Raw genomic sequence first — 12,148 nt, forward strand, 5'->3', positions numbered from 1 at the left:
AGGTCCTGCCTGATTGGAAAGCGGAGATGCTATCCTTTTTAGATCTCTGAATGTAGAAGGGCAGCATGGGCCTCCAATCCCTCTTTAGCATCACCTCTAAAGGATACTGGGGCTTTTCCTCCCACTGGGGTCTCCTTCTCAGTGGACCACTACAAGCCTGTTGTCGCCACTAGATTCAGAGCCAAGAGCCCCGGTCCTGGTTAGCTGATGCCAAAACCTGGCCAACCCTAGCCAAATGGAGCGTTGAGTCAGTCCCGGCTTCCCCACCCCGATTTCAAGGTGACCCTCCTCCCCACCCCCAACACACACACACACACACACACACACACACACCTTTCAGCAAGGAACAAAAGCCAGCTTTAGGAACACACAGAAATAAGAGATGAGAAGTTTTCGGTGGCACTCACTATATACCTTTACTTTTAAAATTTTAATGCAATGTTTTGTTTTGCTTTTAAACGTGACACAAAGACTGAAACCTTTGACATTTGAGAGGAGTAGAACTCACACCGGAAGGACACTGAGAAAGAAGGAGATTCACGTGGTAACTTAGACCCCAAAAGCTGTCAGAGTCAGCATCCACGAAGGAGCAGAAAGGCAAGGGGGATGGGAGGACATTGACTCCTACAGTGTGAACGAATGTTCTGGAATGTTCTGTCCTTCCACTCTTTCGCCTCTCCATCCTACTCCACCCCCCAACTTTTGACCAGGTCCTGTTGTCTCCTTGATCGGGATCTCCTTTACACAATGGCGATCGTACAATGTCAAAGATCTCTTGCTTTCCGGGTAGATAGAAGATGAGGGCTGGAAGAGGGTCCCCCAACACACCCAGAAGGTTCCCTATGTCTCTTCACATCTGCAGTGATGGAATGGGACAGTTTCATTTGTATCCCTGTCTGTACCAGCTTGAAGTCTTTGATCCAGCCCCTCAGTGACAACAGTGGCAGTCTCTTTGTCCATAGCCACCCAGTTTCCACCAGCAAATGGCTGGGGTTTCTCACCTGTGCTAACCACGTGGTTTCTGGTTGGCCTCGGGCTGGAACATCAGTCTTTGGTGGCCTGAGATTGCATCCCCTGAAGCCCAGCTGGCAGCCTGCGGGGAGGGAGGAATGGTACAACCGACCATTAGCATTTCCCATAAGATGATGGCTGGAAAACTGGAAGCCTCTGCCTGGGACAGACTGAGAGGGTAGCCAAGGTTATATTCAATCACTTAATGGTAGAAGGGAAGTGAGCTGAGTTCCAGAATGCATCAGCACCCACTGTGCTGGGGGCTGGGGCTCCTGGGGAAAAACATTCCACCAGAAGGAATGGGAGACTCACCTTCCTGGGTCCCTGAGCAAGTCATTGGCAAGCCTTCTGTCACTAGGAGTAGTGACAGACCTCAAAGGCTTGGGAAGAGGCAAGCTCCTTATGCAGTGGGGGTGGGGTGGGGGTGGAGGGAGGGGTGTTGTAACATCTCCAGGGCAAAAGTAGAAACTTGACCACATCTAGGGAGTACACTGAATTTGACTATAGATTGGAGAAGACCAGAGTCCCTAATGGGTAAAGGTAACAAACATATTGCCAGAAATCTGTGGTCCCTCTGATTCTTTTATTGAAATTCTTCTCTTCTTTAAAAAAGTATCTAGACAAGGAAGATGAAAGGAATTTTCCAGGTCTCGTGAGAGGCCCTTTTGGAGAAATCCAGCCCTTCACACGCTGAGGTATCTGATCCAAGCACTAGAATCCTTAATTCTCACCATGGGCATGTACACACGCACGTGTGCACACACACACAGTTTCCCCTCAGCTATCCCCAATCTTTCTTTGCTTTTTCCACCTCCTGTGTATCACTTTGTTGATTTGTTTTGTTTTTTGTTTTTCGCTGCGGGGGCCTTGACATGTAGCCCAGTCTAGCCTTGACCCCACTAGATAGTGGAGGATGAGCTTGAACTCTTGTCTTTACCGCCCAAGTGCCCAAGTAGTAGGCTTACAGGTGTGCAATAGTTCAGGGCTTCACACATATGAGGCTAGATCGCCAGCCCCGAGGCAGGAATTTTTGTCTGGTTTGTTCACCACTGTTTTTTCCAGTTCCAAGAACAGTACTTGGCATGAAGTAGGTAATGAAGAAACCATGCCAGTCACTCTCTGGAGAACTGGGGGAGAAAGTAAGAAACTCAGAGAGTCATCAACTTGTGCCTCGAAGGTCTATCCCCCAAAGACAAAATCAGAGTTACCCTTGCCTTTCTGCCACTTTATCCGTGTCACTGTCTCTAAAAAATTTCTCAGCCCCTAAGATCCCTGTAGTTTGGGAGGAGTTTTAGCCCTCAGAGAACTGGGGCTCTGCAGGCTCACAGGATCTTAGCTATGGACCTGTGTCCATCTTTCTGGGCCTGGAGCCAAATGTGGGCAGATTCTGACTGGAAAAAGGCAGGAGAGGGGTTCCTGTAACCTTCTGCCCATTGGCTGGGCCAGGCAGGAGAGAGGTGGGGGCTGACCCTTCTCTGGTGAGAGGACAGCAGCCCTGGATATATCACGGGTGGTCTTTGATGGCAGTGAGTATGAGGAATTGGGACATCTCTGCTGTGGCCATGGAGTCTTTCACATCCTGCTTGTTGGCAATGATCAGGACTGAGGCATCTTGAAGCACCTGTGGGCAGAAGAGCCCTGTCAGACAGCCTCAAGAGTCCCCTGGGATCCCTGCCCAACTGTCTTAGCAAAAGAGGTCGATGGCCTTGTGGGACGAAGGTGGAGACCCACCCCGACATGAGCAACCCCATCAAATGATGCTACAGTTCATGGGGCATCTATCTCCTGCACACAGGATGGTTACAATAACAATGTTTTGTTACTGTTGTTTATTTGTTTGTTTGTTTTTTAAACCAAACTCTTACTCTGTAGTCCAGGCTGGCCTGGAACTCTTTATGGAGTCCAGGCTGGCTTCAACCTCATGTCAATCAGCCTCAGCTTTCCAGATTGCATGTAAGAAACACCATTCCCATTGTAAGGTAGAAACTAACAATCCTCCTTATTAGTAGAAGTGAAGCAGCTTGCTCTGGGTCTCACAGGGAGTGAGTGAGCAGTGAGCTCAGTCCTTGAACCAGCAGCTCTAGCTTCTGTGCTCGGTTGTGCTCCAGACCCTGATCAGACCCTTCATCTATAATGCACTAGCATGTGACCAGACCGAGAACACACAGCCAGTCTCGCTGGATGGCTTCCCACTTTCAGGGGCTTTCCTCATGGGCCAGCATCTTATACAGCTCCTCCCGGGTGGTCAGCAGCCGATTCTGGTCTGTACTATTGATCACAAGGTTGACAAACTACCCAACAGGAGAGAGAGAGAGATATGGGACACAAGCTTTGTCTTTGGTGAACATCCTTCCTACCAATGGTTAGGTCTCTGCCCTGTTTAAGTGCCAGCCCCACAGGAAAGGAACTGTGTGGCCTAACATTTGCATCAGGATAGACCCTTTTTCTTTTCTTTTTTTCCCCCCAGAGTTCTCTGTATTGCTTTGAAGCCTGTCCCGGAACTAGCTCTGTAGATCAGGCTGGCCTTGAATTCACAGAGATCTACCTGACTCTGCCTCCTGAGTGCTGGGACTAAAGACATGTGCCACACCAACACCCAGCTGGATGGACCCATTTTTAATCACCTTATATTTTATTCTTTGGAGACAAAAATCTTGGTATGCAACCCAAGGCTGTTCTGAGACTTATGATCTTCCTCTTTCTGTCCCCAAGTGTTGGGATTACAGGCATGGACCACCACACTCATCTTAGGATCAAAAATCTTTCTTTTTTATATTTGTATTTATATATTTAATTTTTTGTTCTGTAAGATTCAGAAATCTTCACAGATGCTAAACAATGTTAAATATTTGACACATTGTTATTATTTCCTTGAGTGACCATTATTCCAGTCACATCCCAGGTAACAGGAGCTAGGCTCAGAGAGTGTGATAAGTGACTGGTGGGCTAATACACAGCCACTTCCCAGACCTCCCAGGCCTGGTTCCCTCCTCACCTCAGCATTGGAGTAGTATGTGTCCCAAGTGGATCACAGAGCCTCCTGGCCCCATAACAAGAGAAGGCTCTGACCATCACCCCTCTATCCCCCCCCCCCAGCAGCTGAGTTCAGTTCAGAACAACTCAGCCCTGGGCGACCAAGCAATCGCTAAGGCCAATGGCCTGTGATTGGTGTGGGGAAAGAAAGGTATGAGTTAATCCAAGTGTGGCCTAGGCTGGGACCCCAGAGAGAACGGTGTGTGTGTGTGTGTGTGTGTGTGTGTGTGTGTGTCCTTAGAACAACCTCAGATGCCTAGAGGCTTGCAATGAGCTAAAATCCCACATGGGGGCGCTGCTTCTGGTCTATGGACCACACTGGAATTGTGGGAGCTGTGAGAAACCAGGCAGGTCTAAGTGAGGACCATCAGAGACTTTCCTGGTTCAAAACAACTTTTTTGTTTGTTTTCATTTTGGTTTTTTTCTCTTGGGGGGTTCTCTCTCTCTCTCTCTCTCTCTCTCTCTCTCTCTCTCTCTCTCTCTCTCTCTCTGTTCTTGTTGTTGTTAATGGTCATGTCTCATTGTATGACCTCAAATATGAGATGTTCCTGTCTTAACCTCCAAAGTGCTGTGATTATAGGCAAGGACCAATATGCCCCATTTACTCATATTTTCTGAAAATTTACCAAATAGTTATAAGGAGGAAGATTGGGAGTAAGGACTTCATACTGTTTGAATTTTTCTTTTATCATCTAACAGTATCAGGAATCTAGTGTCTCAAGAATTCTAGGCAAGCAATCTACCACTGAGCTACACCACCAGACCTTTCTTTTCTAATATTAACTAATTAATACTTTACATTTTTTTTCCCCTCAGAGAAGCACTTGCCCTAAATAAATAGGTACTTTGGAGTCTCCAAATCAGGACAGACTCCACCCTGAGAGAAGGCCTGGAAATCACAGGTGGCTGTTTGAGCGGCAGAGCTTTGCAAGGGTGAGAAGGGCCCTGCCGCCAGGGGGAGCCCAGAGCATCTAGACGAGAAACCACCTGGTATTCCAAACCTGAAATGCAGCCGGGACTGGTTGTGGGAGGCTGTGAGACTGCGGTCGCCCACAGCTTGCAGGATTCAAGTCCAAACCACTAAACCAGGAAGGTCACCAGCGTCCTCCCATCACTCCTCACGTCTGCCCCTGCCCGCGAACCGCAGGGAAGGGCTCTGGTGGTTGGTCCAAATGAGTGGTGTGAGGCCCAACCCTCAATGCTCCCACGTAGTTACAACTGGTAGAGCATTGTTCAGTTCCACAATGATGACTCTGCTCTGCAGGCATCCAGGGGAAAGGGAAGGACAGAGCCAACCCCAAAAACCATAGGCTTGGGTGTCCCCAGTAGTCATCATGCCCTGGCCTCTTCCTCACCCTCCACTCCTGACTGGGTGCCCTCTCCTCCTCCGACCCCACCCCTGTCCTGGCCATCTCAGAACCCAACCACACTGATGTAGAGCTCGGTATCCCAGTTTTCTGTGTTGTGTTGGTCCATCGTCCTGTCCGCGTCCCCCCCCCGCCCCCCCCCGCACCCAATCCCTAGAGTGAACTGGGAAACGCATCCCTCGCTGGCTGGGGACTGTACCACTTCACTTGCCATCGGACCGGATGCCAGCACCTCTTCCAGGAATGTGGAAGAGATAGCTGACCCCATCTTCATCTCCCTCCACATTTCTAAAAAGGGAGTGCCTGAGGATCCGAAGCATACTGGCCTCTAAATCATCATTGTGCTTACCCCAGCTGGGTGGTGGGGTAGGGGCAGGAGGGTTTCCCACACCTGAGCACATTGAAGCAGAGGTGCGAAGGGGAGAGGAGGGGAGTCCCTGGGGCATATGGGAGTTCACACAACGGGCTCTAGAAGCCAAAGGTTCCCAGTCGGTCTTTCCAGGTCTTCTCCAACGACCCCCAATCCCAACAGCCCCAGAAGACAGCGGAATCAAAGAGATCATTGGGCTGTCCGGTGCACCCTTTACCCTGGCTCCCAAAGATTCGCATCAGTTTGGCTATCATGTGCCCCATATCACTCCCAGAACTGGTAGGCCGGTGGATCTGGGGGCTCCGCCTTCAGAGCCAGATCTGGTCTCAAGTGCTCAAAGCCCTGCCTGTGGAACCTGGTGCTCCTATCAGCTGGGGAAACCCCAACTTCATCCTGGGAATACCACGGAATGCTGGTACCTTACCAGTGCTAAGGGTCTAAGGGATGTCACCGTGAAGACCAGGTACCTGACCAGGGCCCTGAAAGTGCAAAGAAAATCCCAAAGTCCTCTTCACCCTGGGGAAACTGAGGAGTTTGGACCATCTGCTCCAGAGCTGCAAGTAGAATCGGCAATGTGCAAAGCAAACGCCTGCTCTTCCTCTCACTATAGCCACCACTGGGGCAACACTCTCCAAGGGTGGTCCAACTTTCTGACATTGCAACACAGCCTTGTCATCTACAAAGTCCCCACACTGGAGAGCCCTGCAACTGAGTTACAAAACAAACAACAAAAACCCCTCAGAATGTTTTTGCCAATCCAATCTCGTAATATTTTAAAAGATTTTGTTTTTGTTTGTTTTTCAACACAGTGTTTAATGTGTGTGCCACTAATCCTGGTTCCTTAATATTAATTTTTATTTAGGTGTGTGTGTGTGTGTGTGTGTGCAAGCACCACATATATGAGTACATGTGTTATGTGTATCCTTAGAAGCCAGAAGAGGTTCTCAGATCCCAATCAGGATACTGGGATCCCAACTCAGGTCCTCTGGAAGAATAGCAAATGCTTTTAGTTGCTGAACCATCTCTCTAGCCCCTAATTACATATGATTAAGTTTTCCCATTTTGGGTTAGGTGGTGTTCATAGTTATCCTTAGCTATATGAATTGTACGCAGCCAAAGGGTCACAGGCAGGATGTTGTTGAAGTAGTTTCTATCCTGCCTGGTCCAACAGCCATTTATTCCTAAATAAACACACTGTTTGACCTATGTCTCAGGCTTCTTATTGGCTAGCTTTCTCTTAATTATTAACCCATTTCTATTAAACTATGTATTGCCATGAGTATAATTAATATAAGCCTCTGTGTGTATATTTGGGACTAAATGGCGTGGGACCAGGCGGGACAGAAACCTCCATCTTCAGCTGGGCATGCTTAAAATCACAACAATAATGCTGAAGAGGTGGCTTTGTGGTTAAGTGCATTGCTGCTCTTTTAGAGGACCCAAATTCTGTCCCCAGCATTCACATCAGACAGTCACAACTCTCTGTTGACTCCAGGTCAGGGGATTTGGTGCTTCTGGCCTCTGCTAACACCCGCACTCATGTGCACATACCCACATGCAGATATATACACACATGCTTATATATAATTAAAAATAATATAAATAAAAATTTTAAAATCACTATGACCAGGTATGACAGTGCATGCTTTTAATCCCAGCACTCAGGAGGCAGAAGCAGGTGGAGCTCTAAGTTTGAGACCAGCCTGATCTACAGATCGAGTTCTAGAATAGCCAAGGCTACACAGAAAACAAAAACTAAAATATATTCTTAATAACTGCAGGCAGGCTCACAGATCACATCCCAGCTATCAGCCTGTTTGCAGCTGATTCATTAGTAGGGAGTTTTCTGGGTCCAGTTAAAGTGGCTCCCCTAGAAAAGAAAGGGGTCTCCTTTCCTCTTGTGGGTACCCTAGTCAGTTCCACCTACCATCACTCCATCACTCTCAGCAGAGGAGAAACGGTCTTTTTATTTGTTGATCTTTTTCTGTTTGTTTTACAGAAGACCTCAATATGTGATGTGTCATCTGGGCTGGCTTCAAACTCCTGGATTCCAGCAATCCTCCTGCCTCAACCTTCTGAGTGCTTGGCCCATAGGCTCCAGCAACAGGCAAACCCAACAGAGGGTGACATGTGTCACAAAGGATGCAGCAGGTCCAGCAGAAGGAGGGAGAAAAAAAAATGTGTTTGTGAACTTCAAAACCTGGGGGAAACCCAGAAACCGGAAAGAGAAATGGGAAAGGCCAGTTGAGCTTGGGCTGAGAAATTGAGAGTCCCAGACACCACAGTCTGGCCCTGAGAAACCTGGAAGCCTTTGATAGTCTTCTCCCACACTGTAAGTCAAGGTAGACTCCACGAAAGCAGCTCCAGTCATATCACACACACACACACACACACACACACACACACACACACACACACACACACTGGGAGCAGCCTCCTACAGCCCCTTATGCCTGGGCTCCCTCTCCTAAGGGAGTGAGTGACCCTTTATTCCTGTTCTGCTTCTACCTCCCCTACTGTGATTGGGGTCTCCTCTTCCTCCTCATGCCCTACCCACCTTTCTTAAGGACTTGTCATGGTCACTGGCCCCCCATTCCATAAGCTTTCGATGACTCTCTGCTTCCCACTGGGTTTAGAGCAGCCTCAAGTGGCCTTCACTGGCCCCCATAAAGAGCCCCTGCCTGACTTTGCAGCCTGCCCCACCAGGTTCTGCATATGCTGGTCCTCACTCAGATAGGCCCAGCTCTTTTCCAGATCTTCTCAGACATGTCTGTGCTTTGGTGCCTCCTCTACCTTGAATGCTTTGAAAGGAGAATCCCAGGAAGCCTTTAACTGCATTGCTACCATCACCTCCTGTTCCCCAAGGTCTGGCTTGGCTCTGCTGCTACCCAGACCTCTCTCTCTTTGGGATCTGTAGATTGGAAGTCTGTTTCCTACAGTGTGGAGCTTGAATCCTGTTCACTGGCACGTTTCCCCACTTCCGGGGCCTTGTCCAATGCCTGGCATATGATTCAGGGAGAGAAGTTACTGGGTTGTATTAGAATGAGTTAAGCTACAGCCTGGGGAATGGCAGTTAGGGTGTTTAAAAAGTAACGAGCTGAGTGGTGGTGATTCTAGCCTTTAATTCCAGCACTTGGTAGGTAGAGGCAGGCAGATCTCTGAGTTCAAGGCCAGCCTGGGCTACAAAGCAAGCTCCAGGACAGCCAGAACTGTTACATGGGAAAACCCTGTCTCGAAAAAAAAAAAAAAAAAAAAAAAAAAAAAAAAAAAAAAAAAAACTAAAACAAACAAACAAAAAAGGAACATGGGTACCAGTGTAAGAGGCCTAAAGAAAGCCTGGATGTTTGTAGTGAGCAAAGAAAAATAGAAGTAAGTCCTGGAAGTTGGCCACTGACCTCCATGGGCTCACCCAGATGCATATAACAGATGTTCACCCCACTTTACTTGATGAACAGAGAGTTAGACCAATACAAAATTGACCACCACAATCCACACAGTCCATCCAGTCTGATTCCATTAAACCCCTAGGAAAGGAGCTGGTGTTGAGGCTGTGAGACTTGGTAGGGCTATAGAGAGTATCCGGAGAATCACCAGTGTTCTAAGCATTGTTGCCATCTAGTTCCTAGGGAGAGAAAGGCATCTTGCTTTGTCACCCAGTTGCAGAATTGAAAGTGACACTCTGCAAGCATATTAAGTAAACAGGTAAGAAATGCCTTGCAGGCTAGAGAGATGGCTCAGTGAGGGGTTAAACACCGCCTGCTGTTCTTCCAGAGGAATAGAATTTGGTTCCTAGCATCTATGTAGGTTAGGGACTCCAACCTCTTCTTCTGGCTGCCAGAGCATTGCAGACACAGTTCTTTGAGGTTTGATTTAGAAGGAAACCTAGACAGACTTCACCAAGAAATCCATCACTTGGGCTAAAATAAGGCAGGATATTAGCCTGGAACCATGGTCCCATCCTAGGCAAAGTGGTCTCAGTTCAAACCAATTAGTTTCCGGAAAGTGAAGCTTGGGGCAAATCTGGGGTGTGTGGCTTATCCCACTGCAGCTCACTGGGGCGGTGCCCACCAGAGATGGAAGCAGCTAGTCAGAGAAGCAATGACTAGGAAAGGTACTGGTTAGGAGAGTCCCTGCCTCTGCTTTCTGAGGCCTGGAAGTGATGGTGGTAGCAAGGCCAGTTGACGTCATAGCTGTTAAAATCCTCGAGTGTTAACAGCCACCAGCTTGCTGACTGAGCAGCCCGAGTGGGTAGAGGGCTGCGGTTACCTAGAAACCAGGCTTTCTCCTCATCTCTATTATCTACGCCAGCTAGAAATGCCCACCTCTAAGTTCTGAGCAAATGCAACTGTAGGCAGAAAGAGTACAGGAGGCAGAGCATGTTCAGACACCTGCTTCCTCCTCAACCCCCCAACCCCCACCTTTCTAAAGTCTGTGCTCCGTGGAGCAGAATTAGTTGAACTTGGGGGTCACAGGCACCACAAAATTCAATATCTGTGGGGGCTGAAGTCACCCCTGGTGACTCCCAATTTTCTCGCATGCCACCTCCAACTTACTCCCTTCTGAGAGCTTCAAATCCTGGAGGGTTCCTCTGGCGGTCAGTGCCTGCCTTCCACTGTGGCCTGGGCTCGCCTCTTTTCAACCTGGAGTATCAGCGCTGTCTGCAGGGGAGGCTGCAGACTCTACACTGCACCCCTGTCCTGCGATTGCCACTTACATCCTTCAATTCCTGCATCAGTTTCAGAACAAAACTCAGACTCCTTAGCATAGGCCTACTGTGACCTGCTCCTGCCAAGCTCACTTAGTCAGATGCCAATAGTGTGTCATGCTTGTTCCCTCTTCCTCTGCATTAGGAATTTCCTCCCACTCCTCTGTCTAGATTAACCTAACCATGTTCCCAGACTCCACACCTTCTCTGTACCCCCAGTACTACATGCTCCCCACAGCAAGAAACTCCGAGTGCTATCTGTGGTGGCCTGTTTGAGCCTACCATATAGGAGATCTTTAATAAATGCTGGTTCTATAGCTAAACACAGAAGTGAGCAACTGATTCCCTTCGATTGAAAGGTAGTGAGAAGGCTGGGGTGGGGGGCAGAGCAAGGTTCTCACCAGCTCTGCTATCAATTCCCCAAGGGACTCTGGCATTGGCTGACCCAGTTCCCCATCCATGATCTGCAAGCTCCTCATCTGGGGGCATCAGGAATCTACTGTCATTGTCACACAAACATGCACTTTGGGCAGCACTCAGGTGGAGGATCCACACATTCAAGTCCTCTAGAGTTGTCCCCCGAGAAACAAGACCCAGCAGGCTGGGGAAGCTTGCAGGTGCTGCGTGAGGTGGGATATGGGTGACAGCCCACATCTGTCAGCTGGTGATGGTGGACCTCCACCTACTTACGGTGTCTTCCTCACACATCTCAGGAGGCTGGCTGGTATCTATCACCTCTTCATAGAAGTGGGTAACTTCCTCAGCCCCGAAGCTGATTCTCAGGACCCACATGGTGGCACATGTGTAACCCTGTGATCCCAGCACTCAGAAGGCTGCAGCAGGAGAATTGCTATGAGTTTCAGTCCCACCTCAACTACATGAATTCCAGGTCAGTTGGGGTTCCATAGCAAGCTCTGTCTCAAAATAAAATATCAAGCCATGGTGGCTCACACACACCTAGCAGCATCTATGGAAGCTGAAGCAACTCCAGGCCAGCTGGGATGCATGGTAAACTCCAAGTGAGCCTTGTCTACAGCGTGAGTACCTGTCTTAGGAGAGGGGAATACAAAAGCAAAAAGTGGCTGGTGGGGGCATGGTGACATGTCTTTAAACTCAGCACTCAGGAGGTGAGGCAGACAAACCTCTGTGAGTTCAAGCTTGGCGGGGGGTGGGGGTGGGGGGAGAATCCCAGAGCCACGGAAATCACCCCTCCCTCATGAGGTGGGCTACTAGAGTACTGGGAGGTCAAAGCAGAAAGGAAATAATAAAATTAAAAAGCTCATGTATTAAGATGTGAACCAGTAGGTCTGGAGCCCACCCAGTGAGCAACACCAGGATTAGCATCACCCCCACCCACCTCTGCAGGTCCTAAACAGATAAGATGTGAGCTTATGGCTCCATGAGGAATACCTGTAGACAATTCAGAACCCGCTAAAGAAAAGTACTAGCTCTCCTTTGTCCTAACAGCCAGGACACAGCTTTTTCCTGGACTCCCCCTTTGCTCCCCCATAGGTCCTCAGCTCCCACTACTGAGAGGCAGTGGGCTGCTAGGCTGTGTGTGTGTGGTGGCAACAAAGAAACAGGCTCAGGAGGTGGCCGCAAAGGGCAGGACTGCGGTTTTATATGTGGCAAAATATCTCTCCTAGAGGAGTACAGACAAAT

General features: G+C 48.9%; 1 protein-coding gene across 1 annotated transcript; it reads right to left on the reverse strand.

Annotated features, from left to right (window-relative positions):
• Nucleotides 1-896: 896 nt before the first annotated feature.
• Arl5c (ADP ribosylation factor like GTPase 5C) lies at nt 897-11,278 on the reverse strand. The gene is given in 6 exon segments (XM_051182820.1): nt 897-1,093; nt 2,481-2,634; nt 3,221-3,302; nt 4,007-4,051; nt 10,888-10,965; nt 11,177-11,278. Coding segments are annotated over 6 exon segments (510 nt in total). The 3' UTR covers nt 897-1,044.
• Nucleotides 11,279-12,148: the final 870 nt, after the last annotated feature.

Source organism: Phodopus roborovskii, unplaced genomic scaffold, assembly GCF_943737965.1.
Source record: "Phodopus roborovskii unplaced genomic scaffold, PHOROB, whole genome shotgun sequence".
NCBI classification, from domain to species: domain Eukaryota; kingdom Metazoa; phylum Chordata; class Mammalia; order Rodentia; family Cricetidae; genus Phodopus; species Phodopus roborovskii.